The 19,561-nt window shown below is 39.2% G+C and overlaps 1 protein-coding gene across 3 annotated transcripts in view; it reads left to right on the top strand.

The window, feature by feature from the left end:
• Nucleotides 1–19,561, top strand: part of LOC132263332 (neural-cadherin) — a 159,128-nt gene that overhangs the window by 27,832 nt on the left and 111,735 nt on the right. For all 3 annotated transcript variants that reach the window (XM_059763041.1, XM_059763042.1, XM_059763044.1), the window contains 3 exons: nucleotides 138–327; nucleotides 2,482–2,664; nucleotides 4,845–5,034. In XM_059763041.1, coding sequence (XP_059619024.1) covers nucleotides 138–327; nucleotides 2,482–2,664; nucleotides 4,845–5,034 — 563 coding nt within the window. The remainder of the gene's footprint in view (nucleotides 1–137; nucleotides 328–2,481; nucleotides 2,665–4,844; nucleotides 5,035–19,561) is intronic.

Here is a 19,561-nt window from a genome sequence, read left to right as displayed (position 1 = left end):
TGTGAATTTCCTGACTGTGCATCGGGAAACCAATGGCGACCGCATCGATGAACATCGCAAATGGAAAACAATGCGCATGGAATGAAATGTGTGTGTGTGTGGAAAAATCATGAATTGCAAAATTTTGCCTCGATTAGCTCTGGCATAGAGGGAAATCCGACTGTCTTCTATCGACTTATGCCAGGCTCAACAGCGCAAACCAACAAGTATCACACGTTTTACTTACAACAAAGACCGGACAATGGCGACACATGGGCGGATATAAAAGTCAATCATCCCTTGGACTATGAGAGCATCAAGGAGTACAATCTCACCATACGTGTCGAGGTAAACAATTTTCTATAATTTATTTTACCAAAGCGAAATTCATGAGCGGTCCCCGATGAAGAAATACAATGCACACTGATATTTCTCTGCTCTGCACACAATTCTGAGATGATTTACTTTAGCCGTATTCCTAGAATCGATCGTTTTATCTGTTCATTCGCTGGGTGTTTGGGAAAATTCATTGGGTAAGGATTTATAAATAAATCATTAGAAGACTGACAAAATATATGCTCGTGAAGTTAATATACTTCTTTGAACTTTTAATGCAAATTCTTTATCATTCTTTATAGAAATACAGTTGCGAAATAGATATTACAGTATATCTTTATAATGCGTTCAGTTGGATATATATATATATATATATATATAAATCGTCTTCTGTAATTAACAAACTCTCAACATTTTTAAGCAGCAGTTCTAACTCTCTCGCATCTTTTAGGGCAGAGCTGAAAGCTACGATTGTAATATAATTTCCTCTGTGTCCGTTTGGATTTATTTCTTGTTTCAAATTATAACACTGCTATGTGTAACAGTTGTTCAATATAATAATGAATTTCACCAGAGGGACTCAAGGGTGAAGAAACAGTATAGCAGAAGGGCAGTATAGTGTGAAGGCTGTTCCCGTGGTCTTGACCAATGGCGTCAAGCAGAGAAATTGCGCGTTTAGAAGACACGACAAAGTTCTAAATTGAGACATTTTGGGTGGAGAGGCTGAACTGAAAAGTTGGTTGGCGAAGTGCGAAAAAATCATGCGCATATTCCTGGGGAATGTCTTAAATGTTCCTTAATGAAGTATCAAGAATGTGAAGTTGGGTTCCCTTCGGTGGTGCAAGGGAGCAAATATTTCACCCTGGAAAACCCCGAAAAATTCCTCTGTGAACATACTTTAGCCGGGAGTGAAGAATGAATGGGTGGAATATATTTTCTCGGGGTTGTTTTATGACAATTTTCACCCATCCAGAATTATCTTAATTTTCCACCGTTCTTCTCACTTCCACCTTTTGCGAGTAGGCATTTTTGGAGCGATTTCACCCCACGTGACACCTCTTGTGAGATCCTTCCTGAATGTTTACCACTACTGAAAACACACTGTTTAGCATAAAAGCTCATACTTCCCTCTCTGACTCTTTCCATGGGGCGGAATTTTTGTGAGCTTTTTTTTGAGGGTCGGGTAAAAAGTTGATTTATGAGCTCCGACAACAGGTAAATGTAGAGAGGCTTGAAAAATTAGCTTACAGAGCAAATATTAGCTTAGATGGTTTGAGGGAATAATATTGAGCTGCAAGGGTGCGAGGGAAATTTTTGGTATTTTTGCCCTCGAGACATGTCGTCTTTTTTTCTGCGTCTGCCTCTTTACCGATAATACATCATGTGGGGAGTATTTAGGGAAAACGACGTTTTTTCACCTTTCGGCAAAATCCTTTTATTGGATTCACACATGATGGCAAAAATCGTTTTGAATTTTGTGATTGTTCTATTTTGATATTTGAGAAGTTATGGCAAAAAAAGTGCCTGAGGCCTGAATGGTGAATATTCGGCAAATTCATCTGAGAATTAACCGTATTTTATAGAAAATATGGTTATACATTGGCAATGTTTGACTTTGTTGGAATTTCTTGCTTGAGTTATAAGAGTAAATATTAAAAATCTCGTGTAATTTAAGCCTTGAATTGCAGCTAATTTATTATGTATGTATGTGCATAGTATGCTTGCAGTACTAAAGTTTCGCTGTACGATTATATTAATTTTGTTACGGAAAAATAGAGCAGGTAATTTTCACGATAGAAGTGTTTACCTGTACAAACTCCAAAGACAAGTGCATGTCTCTGAAAGTTTTAATGAAGAGAGCTATGACATTTCGCAGAATGCATTGTTAAGTCTTCAGGGTGCTTTCCAGCCTGGCTGGCATTGGTGCCGTCTGGGGAGTTTGTACTTCACCAAACATCGCCTAGATTTATTTTAATTAATATTACCTCAGGCTGAAAGCGCAAAAGCAGAGAAGTATTTTCGGTTGCAATTTGGTCGTGGTTAGAAAATCAGGGGAGAAGGAGCTCCAAAAGCTCTCTGTTTTTTAATTCACATCGCATGTCATTCTACTCGCCCCACGATTTTACTCTAAAGTCTTTGTGTTTCTCTCTTCTCACACAAAAATAGAACAATGGTGCGCAACAGCTTGCATCCGAGGCCACAGTTTATATTATGTTAGAAGATGTTAACGACGAAATCCCATTGTTCACGGAACGAGAGCAGGAAACTGTGCTTGAGGGAGAACCAATCGGAACTAAAGTGACTCAAGTGAATGCCATTGACAAGGATGGAACTTTTCCAAATAATCAGGTGAGTACCGCATTGATGGGAAATAAGTATTCTTGGCTATGGTTGCTGAGACGTGTGGATTTTATGCATTTGCCATTTGTTATCTGTGGTGGAAATGTTTCCAGAAATTTTCATGCATTTCCTCTATCGTGTTAATAGTCCTTTGCAATTTAACATTTTAATTTAAAAATCAGTACCATAACCATACAATATTGCAATCTTTTAGTTATCGGTTTATTTGAGGTATAAACAAAAGAGTCATTTCCGTTCAGAAGTTACGTGAAAGTTGTGATTTTTCATGTGACTGCCACGTCATCTGCAAACATGAACTCTAAACTTATTGTGAAGTAACAACAGCCCTCAATTCATGCACTTTTTGCATGTTGCAACCATTCCTTGTGCATCATCGCGATTATTGTTGTGTTTTATTGCTCTCTGGGAATTTTTATTCTCCCTTCGGAGTAATTGTGATTTCAGCTATAGTGAAATTGCGGGGAAAATATTAAAGTGGAGAAGCATAAAAAGTGGGGCAAACTTTAAATAATAAAAATTCCCCCAATGGCATCTCCAGGGGTTTGAGTTGAGGGGTGAGGAAGAAAAAAGAGTTGGGTTGGAAAAGTGGTTTGGATGGGGAAAATTTGATGCCATTGCATGGGTGAAATAAATTGCACTTAAAACGACTCTATGATAAGGGATTTATAGCGGTGAGATTGATCTTGAGAGGTATTTTATATGCTACGGCTGGGGTCACAAGTCTTGTGCCTCGAGTATATAATTTGAAGAAGAGAACATAGATTGTGACAAATCCTTTCTTCAGCCATAAAACTATCAGCACACTTTCATCGCCGACAGTGTGGGCTTCGCTGGGTGGATGATCCCATCCTCTTGTTATGCCCAATCAATAAAAAAAACCGTGGCGAGGGTTTGAAAAGACTGTTTGCTCACGCCGAGATACCCGCACTCTTGTGAATCTCCTTCGCAGCCATTGTCTGTGGTGGGGACTTTGCTCTGTCCGTTGCCCACAAGTTTCTCTCAAGAGGGTGGTGTTTCGCCTTTGTTCGTCGCCTTCACCCCGAAAACCACCATAAATACGTTAATGTACAAATTTTATTTGCTCGGCATAGTCTTGTGGATTCTCAAGACATGACAATGTCTTCTAAATATTTTCCTCACTCAGTTCCATCGATATTCTATTCTGTACATGTAGTTTTCAATGTCGGGCCCAAGGACGATGGCTTTTATTATTCAAATAAACCCCGAAGAATTTGTATATATGCTGTGTGTTGAGTTCTCTTCAGGGAATATGGGTTGCTGGGGACGTAGTCATGTCTGTTCTCCCATCCCAGATGATTTCTTCTCTTCTCTATAGTTCGGGGATTTCGTGAAAATTGAGAAGAAAGCACACTGCCTTTCTTCCATTCGCAATCATCGAATTCACCTCCCATTGCTAACACATAGTTTATTGAATTATTTGATGATATGAAATAGGACAAAAAGCTCCCTGGGAACCTTTTTTCCCTTTTGAGAGGAAATCTTTTCCGTACCTTCCGAGGATTTTCTTAAATGGTAATAATATAAGGTTTTTCACGTATTAGTTTGAAATGTGAAGTGGTGAATCCACACTGGAAAATGTGATGATGCACATAATTGATTGTTGAACTTCGCTGCACAGTGTGGAAATTAATGTGACGCTGTGGAGTGTCTCCTCTTTAACCTTGGTGCGCACATTTCTCTTAATTTATTTCAAATTGATCGAAAAAAGTTCAATTAGAGCAATTGGTGATTAAAAACTATACATTTCAAGTGCACACTTGTCGGAGATTTTCCATTTGATTTCATGTGTGAATGCATTTTAATTGAAACACTTACTATGCTTTGTGCTGTGCTTAATGACAATATATTAATTAATAATAATGAACATTTTTTGACTGTTAATATACTGTTGGTGTCGGTGGTTGAAAGTGCCTCTTTCGATTTTCAATCCTGCTTAAATTTATTTATTATTAGATTATTAATATGACAAATGTTTATGTGACTATTTGAAATGAAATTATCTCTCTTCAGCCACATTTCTTATTGTCGTAAATCAAGAGATCACTTGGGGTAATTTGCAGTAATATCCACTCGTCTCTAGCACTGCCCGTGTTCTCATGATACCTTAATTTATGGGATTACACCTCCTAATGATTTCACTTCGACAGGTTTACTACTACATAGTGGATTCGCCGAGGAATGAGGGCAAGGAGTTCTTCGAGATAAACCTTCAGAGTGGTGAAATTTTCACAAAAGTAGTGTTCGATCGGGAGAAGCAGGGCGCCTATGCGCTGGAAGTGGAGGCGAGAGATGGTGCACCGTCGGCGCGTCCCAACAGCAATGGACAACCAAATTCAGGTAAGTCTCTCATCACCAACTCTTAAGCCCCTGATGAAGATGATTTGATTCTTTGTGCGGACGCCCTCTCAAAATCCATCAATTAGTTTTGGGATTTTTGGATTGGATGGAAAACTCCCTCCGGGTCTTGCTCTATGTAATTTGACGTATCAATTGAGAAGAGGAGGGATATATTCTCTTTTCATCACATGAATATACGCGAAAAGCTCCCGGATTGGGGGTGGGCTATATCTGGTAGTGAAGAGAGATGAAGAAGCTGAAGTGTGTGTTTATTTGAGCTGGACGTTGGGTATTGAAAAAGTGCCTTCAGCGGCTATAGAAGAGTGTGAATGTGGGTCAATTGGTGCTTGTATCATTTGAGTTTTAGAAATTTAATATGGACGATGGGCGGTGGGTGGAAAGTCCTAGGCGCGAACGTGACTTTTGCTGAATTGTGTGCTCCACGAGATGACTTACCGCCTCACCCGACACTCTCTGCAATTGCGAGGGTGGCCCCTCATCATGGGAACCCATTTAATGTCTATGAAACACTTTGGTGTAACATTTGAGCTGGGGAAAAGATCCACCCACTCTATAGTGTATCCAATGATGAACTTTTGCCACCCTCTTCCAGCTCTCCTTCAAGTGTATTTAAGTGTGTGTATGTACACATAAAGAAAATGACGATAATGAAGTGTTGATGTGAAGGGAATTTTGCCGTGACGTGAATGGTACTCTGTGGCAAAAGTTTCAATGACGATGGGAAGCTCTCGGGGCATCTGGCAAGAGAGGGTTAACAGACAATTTATATGACACTTTCACGACTCGATGAGCGAGACTGTTGCACTTGAAAATGCCAATAGTGTATCAAATGTCGCCTCTCGAGTGTCGCTTATTGCTGACCCCATGAATTGTTTCACTCCTAATTCACATCATGTCCTCAGGAGAGCCGACCGATGAAATGCTTACAGAGCGCTAAGAGTGGCTCAAGTTTCCCCTTAAGCGATTGCTTTTGTCGCAATTTCCGCTGATTTCTTGGGGGAGTTGCACTCTGAAGATGCTCGCGGGGATGTTTTCCGAATTAAACCGATCACATTGCATCCTATGAATATATCTGTTAGGGTTCACAATATGCACCGCAGAAATCTTACGGAAGAAAGAAAGAGAATGCTAACAGCTCTCCATTGTTCTCAGTCTTTGTCTTTCCAGTAGTTTTACACGATACACTTTAATGTAGCATTTCACAGCATGGATATCAGATGCTGTAATTTTTTGCAAACTTGCTGATCTCACACTTCTCACTTCCAATTAATGGCAATTTTATAATTAGAGTGCCAATTAAAATTACAGAGGAGACGAAGAGAATTTTTGAGTGAAACACTTGGTGAATTGTGCGCACAATTCCAAGGGAGTGGAAAGTGTGCTCTCTTTGAACACCCAGCAAAAAACCTTGTGATGACGCTGATAAACGGGCAAAAAGCGTATTTTCTATTAAGGAACATTCTGCAATACTTCAATTTCTTCATCCTTATGGTTTTTTTTTCGTCTCGTAATTTTTTCCCGCCTGTTAAATTCCACAACAGTTCGCCAGAGAGTTCACGGTGGTTGCTTTCAGAGGTTGGCTATAGTGGGAAGAGATTACGCTGCAGAAAAGGAAATTAAATATATAAAATGGGTCGCATGGTACAGGGTGATTATTTTGGGGGGTGAGACTGAGAGACAGAGAGAGAAAATGTGGGGCGGGGAGGATTCTCTGGTACTTTTATGGGAGAATGTGTTAAATCTATAATCTTTCGCTCTAGCAGTTGTGTGTGGAAACTGCGTCCCTCTTTTGGCAGGCACGCTGTCATGAGGAAGAGAGCTTAGAGAGCAAACACTTGGCGTCATAAATTTTTTGAGTAAATTAATTATTCGTTTGCCTTTATCATGCACACACTTTCCGGTATATTTAACAAAATCCTATCTTTAAGTCTTGTTCCCATTTGCAGATATATTCTGTGCTTTATGATGTTTAATTAGAGCTTCTCTCGTCGTTAAACTTTGGTTTTTTGCACTTTAAAGCTACAGCGTGGGCACTAATTATAGGTCCACTGCCGGTATCCGGGGTGTAGGTAGTCTGGGACAAAATCAAAAAATATCAAATATGGCGTTTGATTGCCTATCCATAGCCAAAACAAAACCCCCAATATGAGGCCCCTCCGCCGGATCCTAGGGATTCTAGGGAACTTTATCACTTTCTGGGCTGGCACTAATTATAGGTCCACTTGGGAATTTTCACTATATCTCAGTGAAAAAAAATCGGAAAATTCTGAAAATCATAAGAATCCTTCATTTTGAGCCCAGAGACCATTTACCATCGCCACACCCCGCCTCGGTCCTCCGTGGACCCCACTATTTAAGGTCTTTGCCTTGCATAACACGATATTCCAAAATGGCTCCTCCGCAATGGGACGGGGGGCCCAATGCCCATAAACTGCTTCATAGGGTAAGACTGAAGCCTTTTGAGCATAATTGGGCTATCTGACCCCGATACCATCCTTGAATCCTGGCCTTAAGCACTTCTTCCAGGGTCTTTTTCTGCTTCTAAGAGCCCAAACCACCCCAAATCCCGGACCACCCCCAATGAAATGGGGCGAAAAGTTCTTAGGACACTTCTAGGAAACCCGAGGACCCTAGATCCGGGGACGGGTAGCGCCTCGGAGGGAGTGCCCTAACGTGGAATGAGAGCCAGTCGAAAACCACCTAAAAGTGTATGGTTTTTCATTGAATTTCAACTGGCTCTCGTTCTACGTTAGGGCGCTCTCTCTGAGGCGCTACCCGTCCCTGAATCTATGGTCCTCGGGTTTCCTAGAAGTCTCCTAAGAACTTTTCGCCCTATTTCATTGGGGGTGGTCCGGGATTTGGGGTGGTTTGGGCTCTTAGAAGCAGAAAAAGACCCTGGAAGAAGTGCTTAAGGCCAGGATTCAAGGATGGTATCGGGGTCAGATAGCCCAATTATGCTCAAAAGGCTTCAGTCTTACCCTATGAAGCAGTTTATGGGCATTGGGCCCCCCGTCCCATTGCGGAGGAGCCATTTTGGAATATCGTGTTATGCAAGGCAAAGACCTTAAATAGTGGGGTCCACGGAGGACCGAGGCGGGGTGTGGCGATGGTAAATGGTCTCTGGGCTCAAAATGAAGGATTCTTATGATTTTCAGAATTTTCCGATTTTTTTTCACTGAGATATAGTGAAAATTCCCAAGTGGACCTATAATTAGTGCCAGCCCAGAAAGTGATAAAGTTCCCTAGAATCCCTAGGATCCGGCGGAGGGGCCTCATATTGGGGGTTTTGTTTTGGCTATGGATAGGCAATCAAACGCCATATTTGATATTTTTTGATTTTGTCCCAGACTACCTACACCCCGGATACCGGCAGTGGACCTATAATTAGTGCCCACGCTGTATCATTCAAATTTCTTTGAAGTGTTATTTCTTATAGTGTTACTTACTAATTGAAAATCAAGTTTGAAGACTTCAATTATTCGAAACTGTATATTGTATTGAAAACTGTCAACAGTATTCTTTGTTCTGGCAAACTTAAAATTAACAATTTTCATTGAAATATTTAATTGCGCATGTGAAAACTTCAAACTTTTCAAATTTTTTGTTTTACTATAGAAGTTATAATGCGATGCAGAAAGTTGCCATAACTTTTTGTAAGCACAAATCTCATTTCTTTTGATCCTATTTGCGATTCACCCTTGAGAGCGCAATAAATGCCGGTGAATTGATGTAAAATTGTGAAGAGTCAATCGAAAATCAATTGCTTCTCAATTTCATTCATGAAATGCCAAGGATTTCTCAAGAAGTTTTGCAGTAAGTTATCCATCCGCATTCAATCTGCCGTGAAAAAGTTCATGCCAGTGAAGATAGTGGCTGTACTATATATCGACAGTTTTGTATTCTGGATATTTAAAATTCAGGGCGAAACTTTTCTGTTAAGAGCCGCGCGAAGAACAATGAGGAGATCTTTCTTGGCTGTCACTGTGAAATATTATTGAGCAGAAAAATCTCTAAATGAGCAAAGACACCGAAAATTGCCAAAGAATGGTCAAAGTTTTATATTTTTGCAGCCGGAAATTCTACAAGACGAACAGTGAGAGTGAGAGAGAGAGTTGCAGAAAGTCCTTTCAGCAGGAGCTTTTAAATACGAAATATAGATAGATAGGAGGACAAAAAAGGGGCAACAGAGGAAAAAGTACAACGCTCACACACATTAAAAGTTCGATAAGACAGACTTCATGAAAAGTTTCCACATTAATTTAATTCCTTTTCTCAACATATAACTTATACACCCGTGAACAAAGCAGAATGCTTGCCATCTAGGCGACCCTGAGGAAGACAGGAGAGTCATTTCTCCTAATTTTTATTTATTCCTTACCATGGCAAGATATACCTCTTTCATCACAGACAGCATCGAAATTGATAACAAGTCACATTTGCTAAATGAGATTTCCATTCTTTGCAGAGTCACAGAAAAGTCTGGCAAATATTTTGTTGACTGGCATTTAATTACCTGTCTTCATAAATTGGTGAACAAGCGCGAAGTCTCGCTATGTTTACGTGTCTCTTAATAATATACAAAACAAACATTGGCATGAATTCATAATTGTTTTTTGCATAGGGCAAAAATTAAAACCGCAATTATTATATGGGGATGAGGAGAAAAACACTACGGTGCAAAAATCCATTTTGCAGCTATAATATTGCGAATAGAGTTTAATGTAAATAGAGCGAAAAGCGCTTGAAAATATCCAGTGATGATTAAATTCCTTCCTATTCAAATATTTGAATATCCTTTTTTTTAACGCTAACACAATACGGACACCATTGATGGAATTAAATTTGGTGATTTTTTTTCTGCCAATATAGCCGAGTTCAACTAAATTTCTGTGTGAAATTTTTTTTGGCTCATGATGTCTCATAATTCTACAGAGGAAGAGGGAAAAAGTTCCAACCGATTTGCTTTTAATATCATCTTCTTATTGCGATTTCCACCCATTATTTGTCCTCCAATGCGCCATTTTCCATGTCGAAATATGATCAAGCAACAATGATAATGTTTACTTCTGGGAAGCTTTTCGGGTGGAAGAAGCGGAAAGTGCCTCCAAAACTATTTAAAGTGCAAATTTATGGTATTTTTCTCTCATGGCATGGCAGAAAGAGCATCACGAGAATGTTCTTCTGATATATCCACCATCCGAACAATGAGCCGTGAAAAATCATGGAAATTTTCAATGTGACGCCAATATGTGTGTGAGTTTGTGGATGTGTGCAAAAATGGGCCAAACAAGAGGAAGAGGACAAATTGCAGAAATGTTAATTTGCCACCCTTGGCTCTTTGACCCGGCTTTTTGCCACAAAGTGCGAGCTCAAGTGCTTTTCTGCTTTGGTGGGGAAAAAGTGCCATAATGAGAAGAAGTTGATGAAAAAGAGCGCACTATTTAACTTTCAATTTACTGTGGTATTCCACTCATTTCCCCACACAGGATAGTTGAATTCAAATTACTCTTGGGCAGAAATCTCTTGAAAAACACGACGTCATTCGTTGCTCAGAGAAGAGATAACTCTAAAGCAATTTTTTCTTAGAAAAGTGTAGGAAAATGTGCTTTTTACCTATATATTTCACGCTTTGTACATCAGAAAGCTTTCCCAGCATACTATAAAGTTATTCAACACCTAGAATTTTTGTGGTTGTGTGTAATAAAACTAACATTCGTCAACTGTTCATGCTTCCATCTCATAGAAAGTGTCGTAATTATATTTATTGTGCATATGGCCATTTGAATTCATTTGAAAAATTTCAGCTGTTTCAAGTATTATAATAATGCTCTTACGAGTGTAATTCCATGTGTTAAATTTTTCGTTGGTATTTTAATCAGTGATGCAATATTCATTTGACAATAAAACGCTATGATAAGAGATTTTTTTCGAAATCGGCTATAAAATCATGCTGAAAGCATAAAACAATTCTCCATTCCATGCTGAAATAGACAAAGTACTGATGATTTTATCATTGGCAATAAAATAGAGGATCATTGAGGATTTACTTGAGTGTACATACCCAGGGTGTGGCTTTTGGAAATCCCTTTCAAAGTACGATCTTTACCGCTTCCAACACCATACTTGACACCCAGTGTTGCGGCAATAATTGCGGGAATTTAATTTACGCGTTGGGAGAAAATTGTGTGTGTGTGTTGCCGTGATTTTGCCAGGAGGAAGTGAAACAGATGACGGAAATTGAGGTGATTTCGACCACAATTGAAAACTCTGAGAGTTGTGTGTGTCTATTAAGCCCAACCTCGTTGTGGGCAATCGTGAGAATTTCTGCGGGAAGCAAACTGAGTTCCTGACAGAGGGCAGTGCTTTTTTATGGCGACAGATAAAATTTATTCACTACCACAATCGCTATATAGACATTGGCTGAATTATACGACTTTCCAAGTGGTGGTAAATTTTAATTAAAATTGACAATTTAACTCTTTGGTGAATCGCCTAACGTTTAGTATGGGATGTTTTGATGTTTTTCAGGCTTCCTCTAGGGGGTTGAGAATAATTTGCCATTTTGTGTTTCACTGCAATTAACCTTCTCGAAGTGTCTTTTGTATATATGGATATGAAAAAGCCCTGTGGCGCTAAGAGTGGGTGGTATCAGAGGCAGATATTTCTCATTGCCTAGCATCAGAAACACATATTTTATGCTATGTACATTTGAATTATTTGTGAGCTGCGTGTAATCTGGGGTATTTTTTGTAGAGTAAACAAATCAAAAGCACACAGTTGTTAAGATTTCGATTATATAGCACCCAGAGAGTAATCGGATTACCAATGAATCGTTCCACTGGATTTCGTGCAGACACACAAAATTTCGCATCCGTAAAGCGCATAACAACCCCATAATGCGGGTGGATTTTATACTTCTCAATGATGATTGTGTATATTGTTGATGTGGGGGACGTGTGGCAGAATCTCCATAAATGACCGCCCGAATGGGCCCAATGAGAGTTTTATCGGTGGAAAATTGTACTTTGGGGGTATCGCGTGTGCTCGGGATTGAGGGGAAGAAGAAATGGTGAGATGAAAACTGTGTGCATTCCAATCAGCGTTATGAGCAAAATTGCCAATCTATTGCCAACCAGGGGCTGATCGTTAGCCAATTGAATGATTGTGTGCATTATGAGAAAGTTCGGGAAGTAAGGTTGGAATTTCTAAAGAAGCATAAAAGCTCACATAATTCTTTCGAGTCAGACGAAAACATTGCATGAAAAGCACTTCCGTAGCTGATTATTCTCACTCTTGTTGCTGGGCGTAATTAAATCATCGGGTGGATAGGATAATAGTATGTATGAAAATTGTTGCTTATTACAAAGTTACTGATACTCTATGTATGATATTATGTATTATGTACATACGAGTGTGAATTATATGTTCCGCGTTCTTGAAAGTTCTTCAGTTTGAGTGACATTTTGACGAAAATTTATTTTCCAACACGAAAATGCATGTCAGTGAGGAATTGTCTAAATTTTACATACTTCTCCTTCTGTATGTAAATGCCAATGAAGGTAGTAAAATATTACAATTTGATTTTGAAATTATCATACATTGTCAGAGTGTCACTATTCACCGAAGATTGGCCTATTATATAATCAATTTATTTAGTTAGCTTGGAGGTGTGCAAAAGCACTATTTCTCCGCCCTATTCATTGCGTAGCTGCATATAAACTCATACAAGTTTAAGTCAAGGTAGACAGAGTGGATTTAATATGTAGTGAAGTGTTTTCATTAGTATCATGAACAAGTTTGTGTCAGCAGTGAGTCTCGCAACAAAACACATCCCTTCAAATTTACACCCTGAAGCACCCAACGCGAGACAAACGTGAAAGAGGATGACTCTGGTGAATTAATGCTGGCTGCGATAGAGAGAATGTGCCCTCTGGGTCCCAACATCACCAAATTTCGTTCGTAGCCCACGGTGAATGCGGGTGAGTCTACTTGTGGCCATGGCGAGATGGAGGAAATGCATCAAAACGATAATTTATGATGGTAACGTGAGAAGATGGGCGAAAAAGCCTCCCCGTGCTTTCAAACTTTCCCATTCACCATGTGAAGACCAAGAGATTTCATTGTAAATGAAACATGCAGTTGAGATTCTCACATGATGTATCTTTGAGCCACAAAATACATGCTCTCGCTCTCTCTTTCTGACTAATACATAATATAGATCAGTATCATGTACACGACACTCCTGACACTTAAGATATCATCTCATTGCTTTGCTCTCCACCTCAGCATCCGGTGCCATTCGCTTTTGGAAGCTCCTCTATTCAATCTTCAGCCCTTTTCCGCTCATTCGGAGGATGTGACAGTGAAGAGATGAGAGGGTGGTTTCCATTCTGACCTGCCGCCATGGCGGAAGACGTGAAATTTTACATGAATTTCAATCTCCGGAAGACTTCAACTGATTGATATGACCGAGAGAGAAATTGAGGCTTTCCAACTTTAAATGATCAAGGATTTTCAATAAGATTGCAAAAACAACATTTGCTCTTAATTTTTCATTCGTAGCTCTTTCATAAACATGTAAGAATTTCTTTAAGTTTCTTTCCTTAATCTGAAAAACGGTAAAATGCCAATTTAGGAAAGCTAAGTGCCCCCAATTTAGAAACCTTGGCAATTTTTCCACGATACATTTACTTTCTAAAGCACTCATTTTACCGGTAAAAGATGAATGAGCTTTCACCTGAATTTTCTTTATACTAAATCTGTGAAGAGCATAACATTTTTCTACTATCCAATCTGGACACACACATATTCTTTCGTTGGATTGAATGATTCTAAACAAACTTAATGTTTGAATGAATTTTCTGAATTAAAAAATAATTAGGCAAAATGATCTGTAGCAAAGCACATCCCCAATCTTTTCTCTATTCCATTTGCGCGATCTCTCCAGCACTCTCCATAGGCCATGAATTCGTTTCGTGTGCACACTCCACCATGTGTGCCGCACATCTTAATATATAATGGGTGAGAGATGGTACGAAATACTCTGCAGTGCCATTTGCTACAACTTCATCCCATCCGAAAAAGCACCCATACTTCAACATGGCAGTGAACTTTCTGCAAAGAAATTGATTGCCTGTGCGAAGTGCATTTTTGAGGAGTGCAAAGAGTGTGCAACATAACAGTGGAGAATATATACTTGTGCTTTTGGTCGATTTACAAGTTTATTTGGGAAATTAACCATCAGAGAGATTCCCAGGCTACATCTCTTTAATCTTGCCAGCCTGCGGAGGGAATAGATGAGAAAGGCGGGAGTCTCCAAATAAATTTACTGAGAGTTCACTCTTGCCGAAGCAGAAAAAACGCTCTTGCAAAAGCTCTAGTCCAGGAACTTCTCTATGAAATGTGTGTGTGTGTGTGTGAGTTGAAAGTGGAGCGACAAATTCTAATAAATTGTTCCCAATTTTCAGATATTTCCCCCCACAAATTCCACCACTAGGGAGGAAAAGCTCTGAGACATTGCGCACACATGTCGCATAAATTTGGTTAAAGGCACACAAATCTAGGGGTGCGCAGCAGTGCAGGGAAATTTCATGCTTTTTCCCACCAACACACCGTGGCAAAGTGATTTGACTGATGTATCGCCCATCTTCTGAAATGAGAGGCTCTCTTCAGCTCCTCTGGAATGGCTCAATTGTGGCAAAAGCCACCATTTCAGACGGAGATTGACGTCTCCTTTGCAACATCGCCCGAAATCTCGAGTCCACACGGCGAAAGAGAAACCAGAGCCCAAGAAATCTATCCATCCAACTTTTGAGTGTCTCACCCATTCGGTCTATGCCTCACCCACTTTGCCTATAACTCTAACTGCTCACATAAGAAAGCTCGTACACAGAGCTTTGGATGTATGAAAGCCACAATAATTCCAATAACTTCCAGTCACGTTTCACTCATAGTGATACAGGACAATAAAAGATAAAAGGAGATATAAGAGAAATATCCTCTGCTCTTACTCAACTCACATTCCACTACAAGTCAACCAATATGTCTTCTTTGCCAGCGTCGGAAATATTTATGTGTAGATTCACATGCCGAGTACATGTGAATGAAGATGACAATCCAATATAACACATTGAGAAGATCACATTAATTTCGTGACAGAAATATCGGTGCAAAACAACGCGCATATTTCACATGACGAATCACGTTCAGTGCAGAACGGAATATGTAGCACGAGCGATTTGTCAAAATGTACTTATCAGTCAAGAATTAAATTTCGATAAGTGCAACGTACATTGAGACATTTTCACTGAAGTTTTAAACAAGATTTATCAGTAGATGAAAACACGTGATCGTGACATAATCAGGCACCATCAGCAAGTTTTCCCATTGTGCTTTCCGGAACGTCTTTCAAACAATAATCTTCACCTCGAAGATAGGGAAAGGAGACAAAGGGAAAACTGTCTAGCGGTAATTAAAATCTTCCTTTGTACTCTTTTCCCATCCGTTCAGCCCTTCACCGTTCTCTTCACCTTCATCTACCGTTTGTCAGTGTTCCCGAAAAAATTCATCACACCTCCAAACAATTATTTCTAGCGATGCCTCGACAGTGTTGATCCCCTTCTTCGTGACTCTTGTGATGTGAAAACTTCACTGATGATTTTTCCACTCAAAGGCAAACAAAGGCGTGCAAATCTTTCGCCTCTTGAATTTAAATATTCACTGACACGGAATCCTATAAAGAGGTGAATTGTGGGTGGATTCTAGAGGAAAATCGCCGGGAAAGAGGTTGGGAAGAAATCAATGATACTTTTTGTGAATTGAAGAGTTCTTGCGTGTGTGTTTTTTTGCTTCGATTGTGCATAAGAATCAAAATTATACACAAAAGCATTCTAATTGCTTGCAAACAGGGCAAAACATTGTGATCGTATTATGAAAGTTTTTGTTGAAATTGCATAGGTATTTGTTCATTGTTTCAGAATGGCTCAAAAGGAAATAATTATTGCACACTGAACTTTGAACTAGCAGCTAAATGCACTTTCACATAATAAAATCACGTTTTCTAATTATACATGAGCAAACCAAGCATTGAAAAAGCTCCTTACAATGTATTTCGAAAAAGGTAAAGCTTGAATTCTCCATAACAAAACATTGGCTCTGGCATAATCTGCATTAGCATGCAGACTATGAAGTACTAATTACTGAATATAGCACGATTCTCAAATGTGGAAATGTTTCTTTTATTATTATTATTGGAAAGCTATCTTCATTGAGCTTTTTTCTGAGTGATTCGTAACGGAATTAGCCGATGTGAATTAAGAAATCCCAGTAGAACACTTGTTAGGGAAACTGTAAATTGGGTGTCTGTGTGGTTTTGGAAGGTTTGACATGTAAGATTTCGCACGCTCCAGAACGTGTGTGTGTGTGGGTCTGTGTGGCATAAGGAATATCATGCACGGTATTTGACTTGCCATTGTTTCTCGCCTCAGAAAACCCAAGTGAGACTTTGGGGGGAGAAACACAGACTTCCCTCGGCCACGATGGGTAGACAATTTGTGTGTATTACGTTCTACATATCTCAGCATGAATGGTCTCAGATACCAACTCTCATCTGCCACTAAATACACACATAGTGACAAAGATATTGCGAAACGGATATTAAACCAACTTTCTCTATGCATATAACCGTACAACATTGTTGCATCTGGCATTGGGGAAAAGCATGGGTTTGATGCTTCTTCAGATCAGTTTGCACTGAATGCAATTGATGGCATAGAATTTCCTCCGAAATCATCTTTCTCTCGTCATTTCTAACATTTTCCTACTGCGAAATTTCATCTCCTTTGCTTAATGTACAAAATATGAAGCTGATAAGAATCGATGCTCCCAAAGAATTTCCCAGTTGTACTGATGAGAGTTCCGGATTTGCTGACAGGAGCATTTCATGGAGGAAATTAAGACATTTGAGTTGATTTTACATGCAATTTTGTTCACTATATGTTTTTAGCGTTGGTGGAATGCTATAAGTAAGCAGTGTATTATGCATAAAGCAAATATATTTGTTAGGGAATTTAATGAAAATTTTCAATAATTATTGGTAATGGAAATTGTATTTCTCATTATTTACTCATATTCCGAAAGCAATTTGTGCGCCCCAAGTATTTTGGCATCTGAGAATTGCTCCAATTTGGCCGAGTGTTTGGGAAATTTCTCAATTTTCAATTAAGGCATGTTTCTCTCTTGATAGTGCGCCCAATGTGGTGAACAAACATGGCAAATTTATTCCTTGCTCTCCATGGTGTAGGCTTTTATTCAAATTCTCGTCCACCTCCTCTCAAGATGCTATACAGAAGAATTGGGACAAAATTCAATTCATTGGGTCAGGTGCTACTAGAAAGCTCAGAGTCAGCTTCTTTCGAGCATTATAACTCATCGGAAAATCCATGGCGATGGAAAATTCATTATATGAGAATTGCAAAGATGGTAAATTTCTGTGTTGAATAATGAATGTTTAATGTTGTGATTATTAATATATGTGCAGATGAAAGGCGAGAGAAGGGATTGAAATTGGGGACTCTTCAGTGGATTATAAACTCACAAAATGCAGTATATATAATTTGGTTATATGAACACACCATTGGTGTGGAAATTTACTTCATTACTCCATTTTGGGCTTATGACGAAATCTAATTATGTCGAATTTTAATAAATATTTCCAGTAAATCGCGAATTTCTTGGAACATCTGCAACCGTGGTTTTAAATTAGAATTCTTGTGTATAATATTCAACAAAACATAATGACTTATTTGTTTGAGATAAACTAATAGCTTAAAATTTATATTATCGGATTATTCTCTCATGTTTATGCACGTTTTGTACAGTTTATAAAGGAGAAATATGGACTCGAAACGTTGGTAGTGTGAAAACAAAGAAGTGGAGCATCAGTTTTTAAAGAGGAATGTGATGAATTTGGGAACAGCGTGTGAGTTTGGGCATATAATTTGTCAAAATGAGTTATCTTCGTCTCGACGCATCAAAAGTTCTTTCTTATTTTCCTTTATCAAAACCTCTAAAGAATTTTTGGCGGAAAATTATCTCAAACTTCCTGACAATTTAATGGTCCCTCTTCACAACATCCTCTCCCTAACAGCGTTGTCCAGAATGTATTGAATGGGCGAAAATTCCTCGAGATGAAGTGCGCGCCCTATTAATTCACAATGATTTATGATTTTATTGCTCACTCTGTGGGAATCTCTCGAGGGTCATTCGGAAATTCCTTGACCTTCCAATCCGGCCTGAATCTTTTACATTATCCCACAGTGTCTCATTAGAGCGACCCACTGTCGTGGAGATTTTCACATCGTTGTCGCCGCCTAATGACTTAATAAATTACATTTCTGACGATGGTTGGTGAAAGCTCTTCATGTGCCGGCGGTGATTAGTGAAATGAACTTGTGTCGTGCATTAACAGAATTAACAAAAGTATGATTAATTTCACATTCTCCGGTCGTGCGAAAATGTTCTTCGTGATGTGAGATTCGTTGTTGCAAGTTGTCAGTCATTCGAGTGAATATTGCTTACAGTTCCTTGTTGAGCTTTTACAATTTTCCCATATCACACATAATTTTGCGCAAGTGTCAAGGAGAAAGTTTGTGATGTAGCTAGAATGCTAGTCACATGACTCACATGATTTGCATATCTTTTTCGGAAATGCTACTCATTTGTGAGTTTTGATATTTTGAAGCTTTTATTATTGCACAAAGGGAGATAGATAGAGAGAGAGAGAGAGAGAGAGAGTGAGCGAGAATTTGAGAACAATTGCAAGCCTTGTACAGTAATGATACTGCACAATGCCATTATTTCGCCGCCTGATGGTGTTTTTTCTGCAAAATATTTCCTGAAAGTTCAGCCGAAAAAGCTTTCTGGGATATGTGAAATCTCTACAGTTCTCAATGGAGAATTCACATGGAAAGCTTAGAGCAGCGACAGCTTTGAAAGTTGGCACAGAGAAATCCAGTGCTTCCGTTTCACGTAAATATTTTCTCAGATTTTTTTTTACGTGTTGTCCTCATGTGAAGTTTTGTGTCATCTTTCACGTGCGGAAAGCGCTCCGCAATGTGTATTTTGGCACTTTGGTAAAAACATAAAACCCCCATCAGGAGATAATTCTTGCTCTATATGCACCTTCTCGAGCACAGGCTTTGCCATTGCAATGGTAATATTTGCTGAATGATTAAACATTGTGGACTGAGGTGAGTTGAATGGTGAATAGTTGTGGGGAAAGTTCTCATATCGCACACACAAGGTGTACTTGGAGGCGGATGAATGGCAAATGACAGTTGATAGCATGGAAAATGCTAAAGTAACAGGATGTTGTCATTTCCCCGTGTATCTCTCGCTCCGTTTGTGATCATAAATTCTAACACGGATCTTCTACTCTCATTTCACCCTTTTCCCTCTCGCCCTGCAGCATCCTCAGATATTGTCCACTTTGGCTATTTTATATATC

This window comes from Phlebotomus argentipes, unplaced genomic scaffold (genome assembly GCF_947086385.1).
Source record: "Phlebotomus argentipes unplaced genomic scaffold, Phlebotomus argentipes genome assembly contig_15, whole genome shotgun sequence".
Classification (NCBI taxonomy): domain Eukaryota; kingdom Metazoa; phylum Arthropoda; class Insecta; order Diptera; family Psychodidae; genus Phlebotomus; species Phlebotomus argentipes.
Note: the sequence above shows the minus strand (reverse complement) of the source record. Positions and strands in the feature narration are given on the sequence as shown.